Source organism: Eptatretus burgeri, chromosome 4 (genome assembly GCF_056783735.1).
Source record: "Eptatretus burgeri isolate ZD-2024b chromosome 4, Ebu_testis_v1, whole genome shotgun sequence".
Taxonomy (NCBI): domain Eukaryota; kingdom Metazoa; phylum Chordata; class Myxini; order Myxiniformes; family Myxinidae; genus Eptatretus; species Eptatretus burgeri.
In genome coordinates, this window is record NC_140964.1 from 133,561,256 (window position 1) to 133,584,873 (window position 23,618).

General features: G+C 39.8%; 1 protein-coding gene across 10 annotated transcripts in view; it reads right to left on the reverse strand.

Moving 5' to 3' along the window:
* Positions 1-23,618, reverse strand: part of HPS3 (HPS3 biogenesis of lysosomal organelles complex 2 subunit 1) — a 120,308-nt gene that overhangs the window by 73,591 nt on the left and 23,099 nt on the right. For all 10 annotated transcript variants that reach the window (XR_015056805.1, XR_015056804.1, XM_085876254.1 and 7 more), the window contains exons 7-8: positions 16,640-16,805; positions 12,045-12,126 (exon numbers count right to left, since the gene is read on the reverse strand). Coding sequence is in view for 8 of the 10 variants with exons in the window: in XM_085876254.1 (XP_085732380.1) it covers positions 12,045-12,126; positions 16,640-16,805 (248 nt within the window). In the remaining 2 variants the exon portion in view is untranslated. The remainder of the gene's footprint in view (positions 1-12,044; positions 12,127-16,639; positions 16,806-23,618) is intronic.

Genomic DNA, 23,618 nt, shown 5'->3' on the forward strand with positions numbered 1-23,618 from the left:
GTTCTCTTGTGAGCAAAACATCAATTCTTACTGCTCCTTTTCTCTGAATTGTATTAACGTTAATCGCATAAGGCTTTTGATTTTGAACACAAGATGATAGTTTATGAAGATTGATTTGATTAACATATACCCCAGTTGGTACTTTGCTACTCATTTATTTAACAAAAAATTATGTGAGACTAATCATCACACCATTATCTGTATTAATCTGCAATTCTGTTTCTTCCAAAAGCAAACAATATGTATCAACTTCTTCACTCTCTCCTCTTCAATGTATAGGAAGTATCCACTCAATTCGACTTTATAGTTTCCTTTTGAGCGCTCAGGTCAAACGCATAGATTGTATACAAACTTTTAAATGCTGTCATATCCAAAATAGGTTCTTTATTTCCATTACTTTCACACACCTTTTGGTAAGCCTTGTATGCTTCAGCAAAATCATTTTTTCCCAATTAATTTCCAATCTATCTCGTGGATAAAATGTTCCATCTAGAGAAACGCGGTTGTTTCACCTTAGCATTATCACTCAATGCATTATTCTTATCAGTCGCAGTATCACCATCTGGCTTTTTAAAAATGATCCACAGATATCGTGGCTTTCCTTCCAGAACACCCAAATTCCATGTGTAAGTAGTTTGGTTGAGTTTAACGTGTTGACATCTTCTTTTGAGGTATGATACACTGAGGGTCTCTTTGAGTTAAGTCTTCGATTCAACATCTCTTCTGTTTTAAGATTAGAGTATATTCACTGATATACCAACTCATCTCCTCAATTACAAATTTATTCTGATCACCAAAAGCATTACCAACACCAAAAAGCAATCTATTTTCATTATCATTCCTTTGTAGTTGAAATCTAATTTTAAGACCATACAGAACTTTATCATAATCACAAAATCCAAATATACCTTTTAAGAGGAACTGCCACAGTAAAACTATTTTCTGCTTTTGTATCATCATTATACATTCCTTTCCTTTGAATATATCCAGGGTCTGTGTTTGTTCCCGTTGACATATCAGGAATAAAACCTTCGACAGACCCCTTTCCCATTCTATCACTGAATGTATAGAGTGTAAATTTCATCATTTCAGATACAGCAGAGACATAATCAACCGCTTCAACTTCTTGTGTTCCAATATACAATCGCACACTATCAAACATTTTCCAGAAGAAATCATTTACAAGTGTAGCGTTTGTGTTATTCCCAGCCTTAGTGAATTTAAATTTACACAACAAGAAACTTTCGGAGAGATTCAAATAGGTTTGTTGATTATTTATTTCAAAACTTTTTGTACCATTTGTATTCCAGTCTGTTCCAGTTATTGCATTTACCTTGAAGTAATCTTCTTTTTTAGTGGAGTTTGAGATAATAATAGTATCATCCAAATCATAGATACTATCAATTGCTTCCATACTTGTATTTATTTAGGAAAAAAGATGTTAAAACTTTGAAACCCTGATCCAAGTATTTGAATTATTTTCTGTCGCTCTTGGGGGGACAACTGAGTTTTACCTTTCTTAATTTCTTTTATTGCTTGTAATTTATGAGATTCTTTCTGAGCATCTTTTATACTCTTTACAGCACCTGCTACATTTCCCACAGCAGAAGCAGTTGAACCAATTAGGTCTTTATGTTTAAGAATAGTTGAACCAATACCCATGAGAGTATCAATTATCCCATCTCCTCTAAATTGATGTCCAACACCCTTTTGTCTCTTAGGTTTATAGTATCCTCTACCAAGATACATACCTTCACCCTTGTAGTACGGGAAAGGAACATCCCATCCCCCTGTAATTATTTTATATTTTCCCAACTCGTGCTTCCTCACAATAACCATCGTATTTATTTATTGAAAACTTCACGTAGGTGAATTCTGATGGATATAACTTCTCCATTAAAAGAGATCACACGATTATCTTGGTCGGTTATCCTAAAATTTACTCTGTGTATGGTTTTTCCTGACACAGGTGGATAAACCAAATTTTAGGCTCCATATTGAATTTATAACCAATTGGGGTTGAGTATGCGCTGAATGAAAATATTGTATTTGTTTTTAATCCATCATTATAAGCACCATCAATCAAATCACAGTGAATTAACACCGAATTTATTCCTGAGGATATTTGAATGACATTATCACTGTAAAACGTCCCATTAGTTTCAATCTTTTTTGAGGAGAAACCTAATAACTCTCTAAATGAATTATCAATTGTGAAATCAACCTTGTAGTTATTTTTAACTTTAATCGTTGATTTTGAAGTATGTTTTTGAATGTTTATAATAATATTTTTTGGTTCATCACCCTGTTCTTTCATAAGACGAGCAATTTCGGAAGATATTTGAGAAATCTCGTATGTCGGGTGAGACTGTTATCGTTTTGTATCCACTTCCCGGATTATAACTAAACTTGTCATTTTTCTCGGTTATATTAAATAAGGTATTATAAGTCTCCATGGACAATAAAGATGCCTCATATTCTTTGTTGTGTCAAGTTGTAGTGGGTATGGGAATGAAGATGTGTGGTCGCTTGTTGTGAAATTAAAACTCAGGATTGTGCTTCTCATCTTATTTAATATGAGATAAAATGTCTTTATATTGAGATTTATTAATTATTTTCATGTTCATCAACTGGTCTAAAATGGCTGATGCTTCATTAAAACAATTGTTATTTCCAGCCTTCTTACTGCCGAACAACAATAACAGTCTATTAACTAATTGCGATGGGTCATTTGGAAGAAAACTAATACCTGAACCAAGGATACTTAAAGCCTGAATAATGTGTTTCTCCTTCTCATTCTTCCTACTTTACCAGAAAGAATAACCTTATAATTTAGAGTGTTCAGCAAATCAATATATACTCTATCATCATTATTTTCCATATCCAATGGTTTATCAATATACTTTGATTCATCCCTCACAGTTGAACCTTGTCTTCCATCTTTTGTGAGAAGAAACATTAATCTCGGAGTTAGTTTAACAGGGGTTGAGCAGAACTTAAGAACCTTAATTCATCATTAAATATCAATACCTTTTCTTTAACAAGATGAAATATTGCTGGTTGTTCTGTTGGAATGAGTCCTGCTTTGGTTTTTGAATCCGCTGAATATTCATTGTTTTGAACAGCATTCACAATATAATCAGGGGGTTGATTAATCTCTTCCAGTTGTTGAAATAAACCTTCATCATCATATTCTAATTCTCCTAAATGCTCTAATTCTTCCTCTGTCATTTGACTGAAATCTTTTAACATTTGAAGCTTTCTACGAGTATATTCTACTGTGGGGAACTGTGGAAACATCTTTCATTTTTCTTGGGAAGTTTTTAAAAGTGGTTTAAAAATTTCTCTTGTTTTTTTCAAATGCTTCTTCGCCCGTTAGTTTCTGTCTGCGTTTCTTCTTTATGTCTTCCTGTTGTTTTACAACTTTTGAAACCAACTCTTGATGTTCCTTAAATCTTCTTGCTCTTTCTTTTGTATCCATTTATTTATTGTAAAATATCATTTAATGAATTGTAAAGATCAACAGGGAAATTTTCCTTTTCTTCATCATTCAAGTAGATGTGTTCAAATAAATCCTTTTCTTTAAATATTTCATCAAATTCTTTATTAACATTAATGCGAGTTGTAATTTCTTCTTCACTAATCCTTGCATCTCTGCTTTTCATACGTTTGTGTTGAGTTTCTTCATCAACATCAAAACCGAATGATAAAATCTTCACTCCGCTCAGATATTTAATAATTTGTCTCGTTCCTTCTGGATTAGTTTCTAATATCCCAACACCACCAGATTTTAGTTTCTTTAACTCACTCTTACAATGTGAATATTTTGTTGTACCAAGAGAAACCTCCTCAAATATTTGTCCTTCATTCCTCAATCGCATATGTTCCTCCACTGAAATATAGTGATAATCTTCACCTTTACTTCTCCAGGTCTTATTGCTCTAGTTGTTGTTGATACAATGCGTATCACGGGTGTTTTTAAGTAAATTTACAATATTCTCATTTGTACTACACAAGAACCTTGATTTATGAAAGTTTTTTCCAGAAGCAGATTTACCCACAAGATTTATAATAATAGTTGTCATTTATATATGTAATTGTTTATAAAACAAAAAATATATCCTTAATATCTCATCTTGTGTCACAAGAATATTTTTATATTTTTCAGTCGTCTGCTTCATATAATCCTCAAATTTCTATTTACTACATAATGTAGAGCAATTATCTTGCTAAAAATTATTGATATCTATTGAATTTAACTTGAATAAAATAAAAGTATTAGCATTGTTTCTGATGGAACGACGAGGAAGTTGAAAGTACGATTGACTAAGATAAATACAATTACAAGAAGAATGTCTCCTCTTGTGTAGTAGCTGTCCATTACCGTTTGTTTACTCTCATTAACACAATCATCAAAGATAACGAGGTTCTTTTTTGATTTATCCAAATCTTGGGGAGACGGTATATCATCCGTATTATCACTAAGAATACAAGTTATAAGATTTGATTTCTTTTACATCTCTGTGTATCACAAAATAGTTGAATTATATCTTCAATGTTATAATCATTTAGGTTTTTTTGACGTTTAAATAAACCTATTATATCTTCTTTGAAGACCAGCATTAAAACCTTGTGAGAGTAGTTGATACTCTGGTTGAAAACTCGACTTTGTGAAAATTATTAAATTATCATAATCTAAAAAGTTGGGAGTGAGGAGCATTTTTTAAAAGTACGCAGGTTTTTCCACATCCACTTGAACCAACTATGAGACATCTTAATGAATTTGGGAGATTTTTATGGTTGTTAAATTTTATCTTATTTTCCCAAATAGGTAAAAAATCATTCATTTATATATTTGAAAAACAGGTTATTTAATTTATTATTGGCTTTTTAGAAACTCTATATTTTATCCTAAGTTCAGGTTTAATTTCAAGATAATCCATTATTTTATTTATACAATATCTTGTGTTGATATTTCCTGAAAATTACATGCATGAATAATATACAACAACAATGGTTTGAACATTTCTCTTATACGTTCAGTTTCTTGGCTTGTAAGGAAAGGTGTGTTAGGATCCTCATACTTTACATTCATTTCTCTAATCAATCTTGTAAAGTAATTCATTTTTGGTGTAAATCTAAAAGAATTATTTTCCTTTTATATTTTTTATTATCATTAATTAGAAGATAATCACAGAATATACATTGTTTATAGGCTTTTGACTCTGTGTTTAATCCCTGTCTTTCACACGCAGGGACAATTCTCAAATTTGTCATATGGAGAATCAGGAAAGTCTAGCATATTTATAAAGTAAAACTTTACTTAAACTGAAATTCATCTATACTTTCAGTTGTATATTACCATCGATATCGATATACTTTTTTCATTATCAGATTCAACGACAACATTTTTTTATATTAAAGGTAATTTTAAAATTATCGTTAACTACTATTGAACGAAATGTCATTTCACCTGATATATTAACATCCTTTATTTCATCAAGATTTACATCTTTAGGGTTGTTGAAAAAATACAAATTTCTCCTTGCATATTACAGATGGTCTTATCTTTTCTTTCTAAAGCTTCATCCATAAGGTTTTTGTTCTTTGATACTTTTTCTTGTTTCATTGCTTTTTTCTAGTTTTGAATATATTACTAGAAGGAGAGGAGAAACTTTTGTTAGAGATACTTTAATTGATGTTCTACCAGGTATACTAAAAGCCCTTCCACTGAAGGAAATTGAAGAACTCATATTATTTACCATAATAGTTTTATCCAATAGTTGTTATATTTATCTTTGTTCAATTTTACATCCTTGACATATTTCTCAGTATCTTTAACAGATGAAGAGATTGATTGAAACTTGTCTTTTGTGTCTTGAAACATGGTATTTATTAAGTGAAAAAGTTGGAGGATAAAATGTTTTTAAGCACAGATTCACCTATAAATTAAACGAAATTTTCATCAAGAAAATTTTAGTTTAAGCAAACATTTTATTCTATAAATATGGTGAATACAACGTACTGCGATGTTTGTAATCACGAATATAAACATTATAGAAAACACCTCCGAACCAACAAACACACATTTAATCTATTTCATCAAATATCTCCTCTTGAGTTGGAAAGAAAACATTGTGATATCTGTTCAAAGGATGTTTTGAAGAGTAGTTATAATCAACATCTTCAATCACAAAAACACAAGAAAAATGAGTTTAAAGTAAAGGGAGACTATTATATTAAAAACACTGATGAGGCATTTAAAGGGCATATAAAAATAAGGATTTTTCAATTTGGAGAACCCGGTCCATCATCAATAGCTGAATCAATTGAAATAGTGAAACCCGATGTTGAAAAATTTATTAAAAAGACATTAAAAGAAATAAAACTTTAAAGTTTTATATGGGAGTGAAAATGAATATGAAAAGACAAGATGAAGAACAAACTCCTTATATGAGAACAGATCTTCATTTTATAACATCATTTCAAGATTTTTTGAATAGTGGGGTTTATGAAGAACTATCAAGACAAGAGGAGGATGTTGATAATACAGTGGTAGGAAGTGGATTCAATATTAAAAAATCATCTTTTAGATATACACATTCTAAAATCAAACCCTCTTAAAGCTTCTTCTTATATTGAATTACCAAAAGAAATAAAACTAAAGAAGGCAGTTGTTAATATTAAGAACAATGATAATAAATGTTTTCTCTGGTCTGTTCTTGCTCACTTACATCCACCAAAATGTAATTCAGAAAGAGTAAAACAATATATGAAATATGAGAATACCTTGGACATTAAAGATTTTAAATTCCCAATGCCATTAACAGATATTCCTAAATTTGAGAAAAGAATAATCTTTCTATTAATGTATATGGATTAACGGATACAAACAAAGTTCAAATATTAAAAATTTCAAACAACTATAAAAATGAAGAAACACACATTGACCTTTTATATTTTAGTGTTGGAAAGAATTCACATTACACATACATCAATAATTTATCAAGATTAATCTCTTCTCAGGTATTCAGAACAGCAAACAAAATATATCCTTGTGTTTTATGTCTTAATTCATTTCATACAAAAGAACGATTAGAACAACATTCAAAATATTGTAGTAATCATAAATCAGCTGTAATTACAATGCCTCAAACCTGGTGAAAAGATTTATTTTGAAGATTATAATAAATCTATCATGCACCCATTTGTGATATACGCTGATTTTGAATGTATCCTTAAAAGATAAATACTGCTTCTCCTAATCCAAAAGAACCATATACAAATAAATATCAAAAACATATTCCTTGTGGTTTTTGTTATTATATCAAATCATCTGTTGGAGAAAAGTATAACAAACTTGAACATTATCGTGGAAAAATGCTTCACAAGAGTTTGTAAAACGATTAGAAAAGGATTGTATAAGACTCACTAAATTAATGAAAGAAACAAATGAACCGATGAAATTAACCAAAGAAGAAAAATTAGAATTTAGAATGAACAATATCTGTCATATTTGTGAGGGGGAAATTAAGGAGTTTAAAGTTAGAGACCATTGTCATCTTACTGGTAAATATAGAGGTCCCGCTCATTCCTGTTGTAATCTTAATTATAAATTACCTTCTTTTATTCCAGTCTTTCTTCACAACAGCGCTAACTATGATACACATCTATTTATAAATGAACTTTCAAAAACACCAGGGAATATTTCTGCTATAACAAACACAAGTCAAAAGTATATTTCATTTTCAAAAATGATATTCACAAAACCGATAACTCGTATTAGGGTTTTTAGATTCTTACAAGTTTATGGGAACACCACTAGCCTACCTCGCATCAAATCTAAGCTCCACGGACTCTTTTCCAAATCTTAATTCATTCTTTCCAAAAGAGGAAATTCTCACTAAAGAGGAAATTCAGATTAAAGAGAGAATTCAAAGTAAAGAGGAAATTCTAACTGAAGATGAAATTCTAATTATAAAGAAAATTCGAACTAAAGAGGAAATTCAGATTAAAGATGAAATTCTGATTAAAGAAGGAATTCTTACGAGAGAGGAAATTCAAACAAGAAAAGTAAAGAGAAAATTATTACAAGTAAGGGAATTTATCCTTATGATTATATGGATTCATTTATGAGATTTAAAGAAACACAACTTCCTTCAAAAGAAAGTTTCTATAATAACCTTTATGAAGAAGAGATAAGTGATAAGGAATATAAACACGCACAAGAAATATGGAAAATATTTAAGATAAAGAACCTTGGAGAATATCATGATTTATATCTAAAAACAGATGTTTTATTGTTAGCTGATGTGTTTGAGGCTTTTAGAACACTCTGTCATAATAAAAATTGTTATGGATTAGACCCTGCCCACTATTTCACAGCTCCTGGTTTAGCTTGGAGTGCAATGTTGAAAATGACAAAACAAGATATAGATTTAATCAGTGATGTTGATATGCTTTTGATGATTGAGAAGTCCAAGAGAGGTGGAATATCACAAGTATGTTCAAAAAGATATGCTAAAGCAAATAATAAATATCTTCCAAATTATAATAGTGAAAAAGATAGTAATTATTTGATGTATTTTGATGCTAATAATTTGTATGGATGGGCAATGTCTCAATCTCTGCCTTATGGTAAATTAGAGTGGGTGGAAGAAAAGGATTATGAAAAGGCTTTGATGAATATTGTTATTTCTTCTCAAGAGGAATTGAATGACGAAGAAGAAGGTTATTATTTTGAAGTTGATTTGAGGTACCCGAGTGATCTTCATAATAAGCATAAAGATCTTCCTTTTGCATGTGAGAAAGAAACTCCAAAGAAAGAATGGTTAAGTGATTATCATAAAAGTTTTAATATTAAAGGTAAATCAACAGAAAAGTTATTAACAACATTCTATGATAAAGAGGGATATGTTTTGCATCAGAGAAGCTTAAAACAGTTTTTGAGAGAAGGATTGAGAGTAGCTAAAATTCATAGAGTTTTAAAATTTAAACAAAGTCCTTGGGTGAAAAGTATATTCAATTTAATACAGATATGAGAGCAAATACAAAAGTAAAATTTGAAGGGGACTTTATAAATTAATGAATAATGCTGTATTTGGAAAGACTATGGAAAATGTTAGAAACAGACAAAACATTAGATTCAAGCAACATCTTGGAAAGAAGCTTCGAGATTGATAAATAAACCAAGTTTTGAGAGAGAAGAGGTTTTTTCAGAGAACTTTTCTGCAATTCATATGAAAAAGGAAAGTATTGTAATGGATAAACCAATTTATATTGGAACAGCAGTTCTTGATTTATCAAAGATATTGATGTATGATTATTTGTATAATGACTTAAAGAAAGAGTATGGTGAAAATGTTTCATTGTTGTATATGGATACTGATAGTTTTATCTTAGATATAAAAACTGATGATGTTTATGAAGATATGAAGAAAAATATTGGAGTATATGATACAAGTAATTTCAGCAAGAAGAGTGAGTTATTTTCCAAAAGAATGAAAAGGTTATTGGTAAGTTTAAGGATGAGTTGGGTGGAAAAGTAATGAGTGAGTTTATTGGATTGAGAGCAAAGGCATATGCTTATAAGTATGGTGAACAGATTGATAAGAGGTTAAAGGGAATAAAGAAATATGTAATAAAGAAATCAATAACTTTTAGAAATTATTATAATTGTTTGATGAATAAGAAAGAAGAATATAGGAAAATGAATACAATAAGAAGTTATAAACATAACATATATAGTGAAGAAGTAAATAAAAAGGCATTAGGAGCCTTTGATGATAAGAGATTTATTTTAGATAATGGAATAGATTGTGTTCCATATGGATATTGTATGATAGAGTGTATAAAATAGATTATGTTTTAACGATGGGAAGATGGGTTAGGTTTTTTAAGGGGCTACCGCCAAGTTTTTTCACAATATATAAATGGTTAAACCAAGTATTAATCAAACTAAAGAGTGGAGAAAATCTCAGTCTTGGTATATAAATGGAAAACATAATGAATGTAGAAAATATCAAATAAGTCTTATTGAAAATAACTAAAACAAAGGTAAATAAAACAAATAAGCTTTAATTAATTTAAAAACTAGTAAGTTAGAGGATGTAAAGAAAAAAATGAATATCCTTGAATGGACTGAAAACTTTGATGGTTATCAATTGAACAATGAAAAAACAATTTACTATAATCTCAAAATGATATGTGGCTCAGGAGGTGGTCAAACAAGAGCATTAAGAGAAGTTTATCATTTAGTAATGAGACAAATGGGGTATTTTAAAAATATAAAGATTCAAATGTTTTGTTTGTCAATATTTTAGATGGGGATTATTGTGCAAAGAAAATTAAACTATTGAAGGAATTTGAGAATGAACAAATCTTTATAGGTTCAATGAGTGAGCTGTTCAACCCCCAGGTGTTCAATTCAATGAGGTTCAACCTCCAGGTTAAAAGGGGAGACAAATAAATATACCTTGGGATAAAAAGGGGGGTTTATTTTTAGGGAAAAAAAATATAAATCGCTGAAAATCCCCCATTCATTTACATGGGGAAAAGTGAGCCAGAATCAGTATTCTTACCCTACTCATATACCTGTAAATATATATATATATATATATATATATATATATATATATATATATATATATATATATATATAGATATATACATATATTTATATGTATGTATATATAATCCGAGCCACTTCGGTTTAGTTGATTAGGTGAGAGCTGATTGGCTATTCCCTCCATTCATAGGTGAGAGATGTGGGTGGGTCTTTCTTTAAAATACATACATACGCACACACGCACGCACACACAGTCATGGATTTCAGAATCAGATCCGACAAATGCAAACAAACATTTAGGTCCTCAGACAGTTATATCCTGAAATGCATGTCCAGGATAGACCCATCCCCATATGTTGTGGGATTCTAACTTTGATGCGTTGAGAAGGGTATAGAATAGATCCCCTCTCTTATGGGATGGCCTTTTTCTCTTTATGACAGACACGTTCATGCACGTGAGATAGCCGTTAGCCCAACGGAGGCTCGTCGACTCCCTTTCCATCAGGCCACATTGGCTTGGAGGTGGACGATTTATTTACACCTTGGACTTGCAGGACATTTGATGAAGTATACTGTGAGCTTTTCCTGAGCAGTCATTCTGACGGTCAAACACGGCTGTGGATCATTTACCTCACCCACCTCGTTGTGTTTGTGGAGAATAATAAACGTGTCTTGAATAAACAAGTCATTCCTCAAATGCTCTCAACTCCGAAAATTGTGCAAAGTCTTCATACACAACACCGTGGAGTATGCACGCCCCGTGGGCTGGTACCTCCAAGAGCTCATATTACATACCCGCAGATGTTGGAATCCAAGTCCCTGAGACAAATTGGAGCCACTCAACAGGAGGCCGAGGTGTCAGGTCTGCCCCTCTCCCAATACAGGGAGGTTGGTGGCCCAGACATTTTCTCTCGCCTCATTCCTGGTCTCAGCCCACCTGCTCTCTCGGCTCTTTGGACCTCACAAGTCCGACCAGGCATGCAGAACTCGCTCGGCAAGCAACGCATACCGTGTTACCCAAACCGCACATCTAAACCAGCCGGTTGCCTTCATTATTCTTGTCCTCCACTTCTGTCAAATGTGGAATTGTCTCCCCGAGTCGGTCGAGTTGTATTCTTATCTCCACTCTTAAAATTGCAAGACATTGCCGTCTCATGTTTCCTCGTATTCCTGATCCTTGCTATCATCACTGAATCTCTCCTCCTGTCCAAATGCAGTCTTCCACATTCACCGTTTATCGCCTTTTTCTGTCCGCACACCTGTTCCTTATCCACTCAGCCACCTTGGTCCCCTTGTCCCATGTGTGTGTCAAAACTTACGCTTCCTGTGTGTTCGTTTCTTCCCCATTTCTATATCCCTCATTGTATGACAACTCGTTCTGCTCCATCACAATTTGTGCATCCCCCATCTGTCACTCAGCTCGTCGTTCAAAAAAAAAAAAAAAATGAATTCAAAAGCATAGCGTGAAAACATTTACCGTGTTGATGCCATCAACGGCAGGATCAACCCGTCGGATTGCCATGGCAATGCCTCGGATGGTGTAGCATTCCAACGTGCAGCTGCAAACACACGCACGCGATCCGAGAGTAAGACGAGGGCACACAAGAGGGTCTTTCGAACGCGTCGAATGGGAAGGGTGAGATAACTTCGTGAACCTTCTGCTCGTTCGAGCTTCGAAACTGACTCGACATCAGCTCCACATTCATGCGACCATCCTGTTTCCTTCTCCGAAACGAATGTTCTGAGAGGTCACGATTGGGGAAATGGGGAAATAGGAAGCGGGACGGGGAGGATAATGTTAGAATTTTTATTTCAGCACGTGAATGTATTTTGAGATTTCGAAGGAAAAGCGTCGTTGTTGTTTCTAATTGGAGGGCTTGTTCAAGGTACTGATGTATAAAATGAACCATGCGTAACACTCTTCGAGAAGCTTTGTCGAATCGATCAAAAGAGAAAGGGAAGTGGAACAAAGATGTCCCGTTTCGGTCAAAAAATGGACGTCTGCAAACGCGTGTGGAGGGCGACGGTTATCAGGAACCTTCGCTGTCTTAACGTTGCACATCCACCTGATTCACAAGTCTCTTTTTTATTTTTATACAAGAGCGAGGCTCATGGAAGAGCAAGGTGAACTCGCTCTTCCATGAGGAAGAGGAACGTCGACATTGGAGGAAGCCGTGAGGCACATCAAGCCTGCACAATGGTTGCCAAGCTATGGTCGTTTGGCCGTGCTCTATCCTTTGTAAATGCTGAGCTTCAAGCAAGGAAGCAGCACGTACCATTTATAAAATATTTGGTACGACTCGGCAGTGGTTCGATCCACCGACCTCCCAGACTCGGAGCCGATGCTCCAAACATGATGATGACATAAGTCTGGTGGTGACACGAGGTGTCAGTGGACTGCCTGCTTGGAGCTCTCGAGGGAAGAGTGGGAAAGAATGGCCTGTGGAAGGCGGTACCATTGATGGGAAAGGCGACGAACGTTTGAGAGAGCAGAGGGAGCGATGTTGGAGACCAGACGGTAAAAAAAAAAAACAGAGAGCGCTTACATGCCAACGATATGAAAGCAACAGATTTTGTTCTTCAGCCTCATAGTCAGAGATTCCAATAATGTTGAGAGAGCTTTAGATTCCCAAGAATCCAGGAGAGACAGATGATGCAGTGCGAGCTCATAGGGGAGAGCGGTACTCCATTGAGCTCGAGACAAAGCCTTGTAGATCGTGAGTATCTCTGGTTTTCCAAAAGAAACACGTGAATCGACGGAGGATGCTCGGTCTGCGGCAGGCTTTGGAGGCCAGCTTTGCTATGTGGTTGGCCCAAAAGAGGTCTTGGCTGATGGTCAGCACTACAAGTTGAATAGTTGACCATGGAAATGGATAGGTGGGTTAGTTTTACGATCCTTCCGGGGCGACCAGGTGAGACGGTGAGATTTTCCATGATTGAAGGACAAGTGATTAGATTTATCAGACCCATTGACTCATGATTGTTCAACTCCATTCACCTCGTCGGTCGTGGTCATGTGCCCAGCATCCTGAATGTCAGAGCACCACGGCTGAGGATGCAGCGGGAAATCTCAAATGAAAATTCTTCAGTGTACAAACAAAAGGAACGAGTACAAGTGACTCTTTCAGGACTGAAAAATTGGGTCTGTAAGTGCATATGGGGAAATTCCAAAAATTCATTTTGATGAAACCCTTCCTTTTGTTGACGTGCGTCGACCTTGGTCAGATGAACATCGAGAGAGTCGTACGGGCTGTTCATGTAATAAAAGACATCATTAAAAAATGTAATACAATGTTCACTCAAATTTGTGTCGCTATTTCGGCATAGGGTGGGAGGATTAACAGATTTATTGATGAACCGAACTGAACAAGTTATCTCGAAACGTCACAAAATAGTAAATAAATAAATAAATAAATAAATCACACACAAACGCGTGTGCACGCACGCCTGTTCCTCACAATTCTAAGAATTTATTGAACAGTCACAGCTACTCCTGATGTATTATTATTAACGTATAAAGGATGTTGTAAATGATACACACTCTACCCGAAAATGATACACTGATACACACTGGAGGAACCTCGAGCCTGCAGGCCAGATCCAGATCATGTTTTGATCCGGCCCACATGGTGATATTTTGTTCGGTATTGTAAGTAGCCATGATGTATGAAGGGCTGACAGGATAACGTGTAGGTAAGCAGACATGCCTCGGCGCTCTCAAGCCTGGGTTTGAATCTCCACCGAGCTATAAACTGCCATCCTGGTGTTTCATGTGCAGGAGGATTCATCAATGTGTGCTCCATCCCTCGGCTGGACGTTAAACCGGGCAGCTCGTCTGCCGGCATTAGTTGTTGGACGCTAAAGATCCCACGGTGGCCTTCGTGAAGAGGGGGCTTCAACAAGATGGCTGTTCCCCGCCTCCTCAGGTCATTACGTATTCAAAATCATTATCCGTCCTGCCCTCGTTGACCATACCCTCCCCAAACCACACCGTCCCTTCCAGATTATTGTGTTTTCTCCCCTCCCACCTCCTCCCTCATTTTCCTGTTTCGTTGTTCCATCCTCTTTTTGCTGTGTTCGAGCTTGTATCCAGCTTGTTCACCTCTTGTGTCTGTCTTCCTCCTCTTCTCCTTCATCCCATTATTCCCACAAGTTTCTCTCTGTTGTGTCCCTCTCCCTTAAAGAAGAAGAAATTTCGGGCCAAATTTACTCAAGACATTTAGCGAGTGTCTTGCTAACAAACGCTTCACGCTTAAACACTGACAAAAATATTGTTGTACGAACAGAGCTAATAGCCCGTCTAAATAGCAATTTACGAAGGGAGATTAACAGCTGATTAGTTGTGCGCGTCTAAACGGCCGATTAGCTGTGAAACACCGCACATTTCTCCAACATCCAATTGAAATGATGCACTTGCCACAGACAGTGCCACGGACAATTGTTGGAGAGGATTCAGCGCATTGCTCCTCATCCAAGGTCGAACACCAGGTCATCTTGCACGAGATTCAACAAACGACGAAATGATTGCTTCGAGTGTCTGTAACTATGGACAAATTTGATATTGTCATACTTCTCTCAAGGATTGCATCGATACTTGAAGTTTCTCAACACATGTCGGTGAACTGGCCTATTCCTGTGAGTGTGTTTAGTATAAGCGAGAAGTCCTCAATGAAATTATTCTTAACGGGCACACCACATGAGAAAGACGAGAATAAGCGACAGGCCAGAAAATACATGTTACGGCCCACTCGGACACCATAAAAGTTCCGTTCGGGGCTAATGGCTCTGCAGTTCGGCTCTGGGCTGGGGAAGTGGTTGGGGGGGGGGTGAGGGGAGGCTTGGGCATACACTCGCTTTCTTACAGGTGAGAGGTGGGAACACACAATCTCTCTCGGTCTCCAAAAACTGCAACGGCGACACAACCCAGGAACTGGAACTCAAACTGGGCACACCGCATGGACACTGCGCACTTTGCAACCCACTCGCCTTCAAATGGACCTTTTCACTAACCATGACCCGTTGTGTCCATGGGTTTTTTTTATCAGCACCCCTGCCGCCAAGCCCCACCTTGTTTGCCCCCACAACGATTGGTGGTTCGATCATAAATCAAGTGAAACCCCTCCCCTGAGCCCCTGGATTAGACTCGAATCTTCCAGGCTCGCACATTCGCGCCAAAACTAGCGCCTCCTCAGCGTTTTGAGGCAGCTATCCCCAAAAAGCACATATAAAACAGATTACAAAGGAGAGAACATGAAAAGGGTTTCAAGGCAGAAGTGGTTTTAGACACAAACATCAGGGAGAGAAGACGACGGCTTTCGAAACAAATAATGTTCCTCACATTTGAAAACTCGAAGGGCACTCGGTAGAGCGCATACCTCTGCCAAGTAATGCCTGACCCACGAGAACATAATCGGGACCAATACATTTTTGAAATATCACGCTATATAACAAATATCACACTAAAAGCCTGGTGTTGGCGCAGTGGTTAGGGCAGCAGCTTGGGATCCAAAAGGTCCTGAGTTCAAGCCCCGTTGGGCCACTGAATTAATACACCAGGGGGTTGACTCAGCTTGTCATCCTTCCGAGGTCAGCGAAATGAGTACCAGTGTACTGGGCCGGTGTATACCCCGGTTAAAATAGGTATACCATATCCCTGTGTCGTAAGAGGCGACCAGGGTTGCGTCAGGAAGGGCATCCGGCGTAAAACATGTACCAAATCACTATGCGGATCATACGGATGATCCGCTGTGGCGACCCCTAACGGGAGCAGCCGAAAGAAGAAGAAGAAGAAGAAGAAGATAACAAATATCACACGAACACAACTTTTTGAGATATTCTGCACACACACACACACACACACAGACAGACAGTGAGACAAACAAAGACAGAGGGAGGTGAAAACATCACCTCCTTTACCTTCGGTGGCGGAGGTAATGACCTCACTCTTATGCGAATACATTTACGATGGAAATAACCATTTCTCAGCGATACAATGTTAACCTCTCGAAGCCATTTCCACAACAGTATACAGAAATCCAAGAACGTTTTTTACTGAAGCATGCGTATCCTTGCCTTGTGATGACAAAGAGGAGGTGTGGACAAAGAGCTGCTTGCTTCACGTTGTCAGCATAAGTATAGCGAGTGAGCAATCTTCCACCATCCAGCAAATCGTACAAAAAGCCTTCACGTGACTGGCTGAAAAAGCAGCTCAGTGCAACCAATCGTCTGTGATCATTTTCTGGAAAAGGACAAAGAAAACAAATCAAAAGGAAACGTACATCTTAAAACCGTCATTGCGGTGTTTCACGGTGTTTGCGATCCATGAAGGTGCGTTCCGTCCCTCGGATGGACGTTAAACTGGGCGTCCGTCTCCCAGATTTTATTGGTGAACGTCAAAGATGCCATGGTGTCTTTCGCGAAGAGTGGGCGAGCTATCGCCAGCACCCTGAACAAATTACAAACTTCTGCGAACACTTGCAGAGGGCACTGCATCAGCCAATGATGCTTCAGTCGAATCGATCAAAAGTCGAACCTTGTGCTGCATATTAAAGAAGAAAGGGATTACACATCCGATTGGTATTATTAATTTGTTGGAGAAGAATCCACATGACGATAGATTAACAAAAACTTCACATTCTGCAAAATAATTACCCTCTGGCACCTCTCTCGCTTCCATGAGCCAAGATCTTGGAAAATAAGAATGGAATTAGAAGAGGGAGAAGACCTTTGAAAATGGCTGAATTCACGGAATTCACCGATTCACTGAATCGAATGCGGTGAAGCGATCAACATCGGCTGCAAGCAGCCCCTGCCGAAACCCTCGTCTGCGTTAGGTGAGGACCCGAAGAGGAAGGATGCGGTCAATCGTTGACCTCTTTGGTGTAAAGCCTGACTGCTCTGGGCACTGGTGCTCAAGCAGATGGTGGTTGAACCCTGTCAAGAATTATCCGTGATTTGCCATTTGGAGACATCCGAGTTTGAAACTTCCACAGAGCGAGTCAGACCCATGGAGTCACAGAAGTCCTTTGATGAAGTGCCATGGCTGGTGAGAGAGGGGTACCGACACCCAGCCAATTGTCATGGCAACAATTGAAATCAGGAACGGTGTTGGGATGAGTTGTAAAAAGTTGGTCCATGTTGTCCAAGAGATGTAGATGGAGTCATCGCTGGTTGAAGGAAGGTACAACACACAGACAAACAAGAGGTAAGAGCAGAGGGGAATTTGCAGCCGGAGGTACTCCAGGGTGTTGTGAGGTGCAAGATCAGTACAAGGTCAGTGAGAAATCGAGTTCATGATGTAAAGTGCAACTCTGCCCCCAGGGCAGGGTTCATGCTCATCAAAATGGAGGAGACAATCGCCAGTGAAAGACACTCTAATGAGTCAGGGATATCCTTGGGGAGGAAGGATTCTGTAAAGCAGATGTCAGTGGTATTGCCACACTTTCAGGTCTGATGCAAAACAAAAACACAAATTTGGTTAACCAGACTCGGTGGTGTAACGGTATGAGCATCTGTTCCGAGTCTGGGAGGTTGGCGGTTCAAACCCCAGCTAGGCCATACCCAAGAGTTTTAAAATGGTACGCGCTGCTTCCTTACTTGACGTTCAGCATTTTAAAAGGACACGAGCATGAATAATCCCCATCGGTTCGCATCCACGGGGAGGAGGAAATTTATCCTCGGGAAATGCTCCACTTAATGCAGTGAGAAAGGTGGTCCCATTGTCATGACATCGCCGGTACCCAGAATGCCCCAAGAAGTGACTCGAGTTTGTTTTGCTTCACGATGAGCCTGAGATTATGTGATAAACTAAAACGACACTCTTCGACGTCGTGACATCACCAGATATGCCTCCGCCCACATTATTACATCATTACGCATTGTTGTACCAAGTTTGAGTTAAATCCCCGACCTCAGATTCAAAATATTAAATAATTCTGGCTGCCAGACCATTCATTCGATCGGGTTGAAATTTAAAACGTGTATTCCCCACGTCTACTGGATCGTAAATGTGAAGTTTTACATCAACTGATGAAGCGGTTTTAAGAGAAAGATTAAAAAAAAATTTTTTTCGTTCAATCCAAGATGCCTGGTATTGGTGCAGTGGTTAGGGCAGCGGCTTGGGATCCAAGAGGTCCTGAGTTCAAGCCCTGTTGGGCCACTGAATTAATACACCAGCGGGTTGACTCAGCCTGTCATCCTTCCGAGGTCGGCGAAATGAGTACCAGTATACTGGGCCGGTGTATACCCCGGTTAAAATAGGTGTACCATATCCCTGTGTCGTAAGAGGCGACCAGGGATGCGTCTGTCAGGTCAGGTTCGATCTGTGACCTGCTCCAGGTACCATGTAAACCTGTACTAACCTGTTCCGTGGTCGGGTTGTCGGCGACTAAACCGTCTCCCCCACCAGGTTTTCTGGTGAGGAGGGTGTTTGGATATGGACACCCAGCAGGATTAAAAACAAAACCTGTCAAAGGGCGGAGGAGCTCCTTGTGAGCCAACGGCCATCCATATCTAGTGCCCAACTGTGTCTGCGGACGTCCTCCTGCAGTTGGGTCACTTCTTATTAGGAGGTTGGTGGCAGGATTTGCACTCCGGCCACCGTAAAACCCTTCATTCCGCAAAACGCAAAAACGCAAAAAAATCTGAAAACCCACTCCGTGGGAGTACCTCCTGTGCAGCTTCCCTTCGCAGGGCAGCTCACCGGATGACGGGATTGGGGCAAAGCCTTCGGGACCCCCAATCTTTGATAGGAGGGAAATCACGGGGTAACATCCCTGGGTCAGATTGCGGGAGAGTGTGTCGGAGTGGTGCTGAGGTGTCGTCCACCAGACGGCGGTCTCCTTGGGTTAACCTGAGGCGGTCCCTTCGGGTGGGTGCTTGGAATGTCCTATCCCTAAGAGAGGATGATCACCTGTCTCTGTTATCATCTGAGCTCAAGCGTTTGGACATGGGGATTGCAGCTCTCTCTGAGGTTCGGAGACCGGATTGCGGCGAGATAATGGTGGGTGGTTACACCTACTATTGGTCTGGTCGCTCTGATGGTTACCATACCCAAGGAGTTGCTGTAGCTGTGTCCAATAAGCTGACCCCAATGATAATTGAGGTAACACCGGTCAACGAGCGTATTATGAGACTAAGGATTCGTCACTCCTTAGGTGTCATTTCCCTGGTCTCTGTTTATGCTCCGACTGAGGCGAGTGATCTCACCGTGAAGGATGCATTCTACGCCACACTCGAGTCTGTGGTTGATCAGTGCCCCAGACGAGATACACTTCTAGTCTTGGGGGATTTCAATGCATCGACTGGAACTGATAGGGATGGTTATGAGGTGTGTGTTGGTCCCCATGGGTCAGGAACTATGAACCAGAATGGCACTAAGTTCCTTGACTTTGCAAGAAGTCATGGACTTAGGGTGGCTGGTTCATGGTTTCAGCGCCCACAAGCTCATCGCTGGACTTGGTATTCCAACGCTGGTGGTGTGGCAAAGGAGATTGACCATGTCCTCATTGACGGTCGTTGGAGGATGATCCAGAACTGCAGGGTCTACCGGAGTGCTCAGTTCCTCAATACTGACCACAGGTTTGTTGTAGCAACTCTAAAGCTGCACCTTAAATCCTGGAGAATGGTACCATCCCAGCCGAGGCTGGATGTTGCCAAGCTCAGGGATGAGCGAGTAGCTGAGGAGTTTGCGAACAGGCTGAGTGGACACTTGGGGGGTCTGGGTGCTTTGGAGGGTCCTGAAGAGTTGTGGAGCGCCTTCAAGACAACCGTCCTTGATGTTGCCGGTGGATGCCTTGGAGCTCACCGCAGGGCAAAGAAGAATTTTGTCTCTCAAGGGACACTGGATACCATTGACCAGAGTCGCAGGTCAGGGTGAATGGCAGAGCTGAGCTGTTCAGGGAGCTGAGGCGTAAAACTGTACGTGCACTGAGGGTGGACAAGGAGGCCTATGTGCGAGGAATCTGTGAGGGCGTAGAGCATCACCTGTGGACAGGTGATTCTCGTCCCGCTTACAGGGGAATTCGCACATTACGTTCATCCAAGCCCATCCCTCGGAGCACTACAGTTCGAGCAGAGAGTGGTAGGCTCTTGACAGAGGAGTCTGAAGTGAAGGCCCGCTGGGCCGGTTACTTTGAGCGGTTGTACCAGGCTGATCCCCCAACTGTCGAGTTGGACGTCAAGGGTGTTACAATCCCTGTTGCTGACCCTCGAATCAACTGTGGTCCACCATCGCTTGTGGAAACACGGGCTGCGGTGAACCAGTTGAAACGGGGCAAAGCTCCAGGGATCTGTGGCATCCATGCTGAACTTCTCAAGGCTGGTGGAAATGCTGCACTCGTGTCGTTGCATGCAGTTTTGTGCTCTGCCTGGAACACAGGCATCATCCCAACTGACTGGAAGAGGGGCCTTGTTGTCCCTCTCTGGAAAGGGAAGGGTGATCGCCAAGACTGCAACAACTACTGAGGGGTGACGCTGCTCTCAGTGCCGGGCAAGGTCTTTGCTCGGATAATTCTCGATAGGGTTCGCCACCATCTGCTTGAGCACCAGCGTCCAGAGCAGTCAGGCTTTACACCAAAGAGGTCAACGATTGACCGTATCCTTGCACTTCGTGTCCTCACCGAACGCAGACGAGAGTTTCGGCAGGGGCTGCTTGCAGCCGATGTTGATCTCTGTAAAGCGTTCGATTCAGTGAATCGGGATGTCCTCTGGAGGATTCTTGGTCTTCGTGGGGTGCCACCAAAACTGATCGATCTGATGTCTGAACTCTACTCTGGTACTGAGAGTGCTGTGAAGTGTGGTGGTACCATCTCTGACTTATTTCCAGTTGTTACTGGAGTTCGTCAGGGATGTGTACTTGCCCCCACACTTTTCAGCACTTGTATGGACTGGATTCTAAGGAGGATGTCGGAGAGATCAAGTTGCGGTGCGTCATTTGGGAATGTCAAGATCTCGGACCTTGACTTTGCAGATGATGCAGTCATCTTTGCGGAGACTTTAGACATCCTCTTGGGGGCCCTCGAGGTGCTGAATGAGGAGTCGGAGCCGTTGGGATTACGGGTTTCTTGGGTCAAAACTAAGATCCAGGCTTTCGGTGACATCTTGGATGCTGCTGTCCTGTCTGTGTCTGTTTGTGGTGAGGATGTTGAGGTCGTGGAGAGATTCACTTACCTTGGCAGTGATATTCATGTCTCTGCTGGCTGCGAGTCAGAGGTCAATAGACGTCTGGGTCGGGCCTGGGGAGTCATGGATTCACTGGATCATGGGGTGTGGCGCTGCCGGTACCTGTGCGGGAGGACGAAAGTCCGAGTCTTCAGGTCCTTGGTACTTCCAGTCTTGCTCTATGGGTGCGAGACTTGGACTCTGACCAAGGATCTGAGATGGAGACTTAATTCCTTTGGTACCAGGTCTCTTCGGAGAATCCTTGGCTATCGCTGGTCGGATTTTGTGTCCAACGAGCGGTTGCTGAGAGAGACTCGGATGAGATTTGTTACCTGCATAGTCCCTGAGCATCAGTTGCGGCTGTATGGACATGTGGCTCGTTTTCCTGACTCTGATCCTGCTCACCAGATTCTCTCAGCGAGGGAGTCTCATGAGTGGAGGAGGCCAGTGGGTCGACCACGTGACTCATGGTTGCAACAGGTTGACCATCATCTCAAGGAGATGGGGATGGGCCTGGCATCTGCCTGGGGGATGGCCAGACGGAGGCCCCTGGAGTACCGGCGGAAAGTGGACGCAGCCACGTGCTGTTCTGGCACATGCTCCCATACCTGACCTGAGGGATGCGTCAGGAAGGGCATCCGGCGTAAAACATGTGCCAAATCACTATGTGGATCAGTCGGATGATCCGCTGTGGCGACCCCCAACGGGAGCAGCTGAAAGAAGAAGAAGATTTTCGTTCAATCCAATATGGCTGCCAGACCATGTGACCTACTCATTATTCGCGAACACCCAAGTCTCCCAAAGGCTTGGGAAGCATGTGGGTGAAGTTCCTCCTCGATATGTCAATCCGTTCTGGAGAAAATATTTAAAGATTTATTCTTCAAAAAAAAAAATCATCATAGCTGCCAAACCATGTGACTTATGACGTCGTCGGTGGACAACTTTTTATTCATCATGGATGGGCGATCATACCTGTAAAGTTTCACCTCCATCAGTTCAGCCATTGCAGAGAAGAAGATTGTTGAAGGTTTTTTACGGTAAAAAAAAAACAATATGGCTGCCGAACCATGTGACCGATGATGGCATCAATTTTCCCCCACATACAATGTCGCCCGAGATGACCCTCAAAATTTTTCATACCGACCGGATAAAGCGTTTGAGGTATGCAATTATGATGTCATAACAAAGCCACCTATGACATCAAAAAAGAAACCAGGACAAATGTGTCCAAGAGCCGCGTTCTAAAGGTTTTGTCTTCACCAGAAGAAGAAGAACAAGAACATGAAGAAGAAAAAGAAAAAAAAACCAACAACAACAACAACTTCCGATATTTCGTCACGTGCCTTGATGGAGCCAATAGCGAGAGCCGTCATGGACGATGGTCGTTCATGACGAGACAATAGTGTATATATGAAATTACAACACATTAAATGGAATAATCTTTAAATAGTAACGTGAACTTTTCGAAACTTTAAACAAATGTCCAAATATATTTAAAAGTTCATGATAGACGCTCTCAAAAGGCACCCTCAATGCGAGGATGTGTACAGGTGTTTAGTATTTAAGGAGATCCGGATCCTGTATATAAAAGAGCCGAGTCCTGAAGGTTTTGGCTTCACCAGAAGAAGAAGAACAACAACAAGAAGAAGAAGAACAACAACAACGCGGAGCTCTCTTGGAGCCACGTTCGCTACGTGAGACGCGGCTAAAAAAGAAATCACCCTGTTTCCCATGGGGAGTACTTCACACGTGCCAATTTCAATTTTTTCCATGGAGCGGCTTCGGAGATACAGAGGTCCAAAGTGTTTCCTTTATTCCAACATGGCTGCCACCCCACATCACCTATATGCCTCCTGTTCCACGTTAATGTGCACAGTCAAAAAAAATGTAT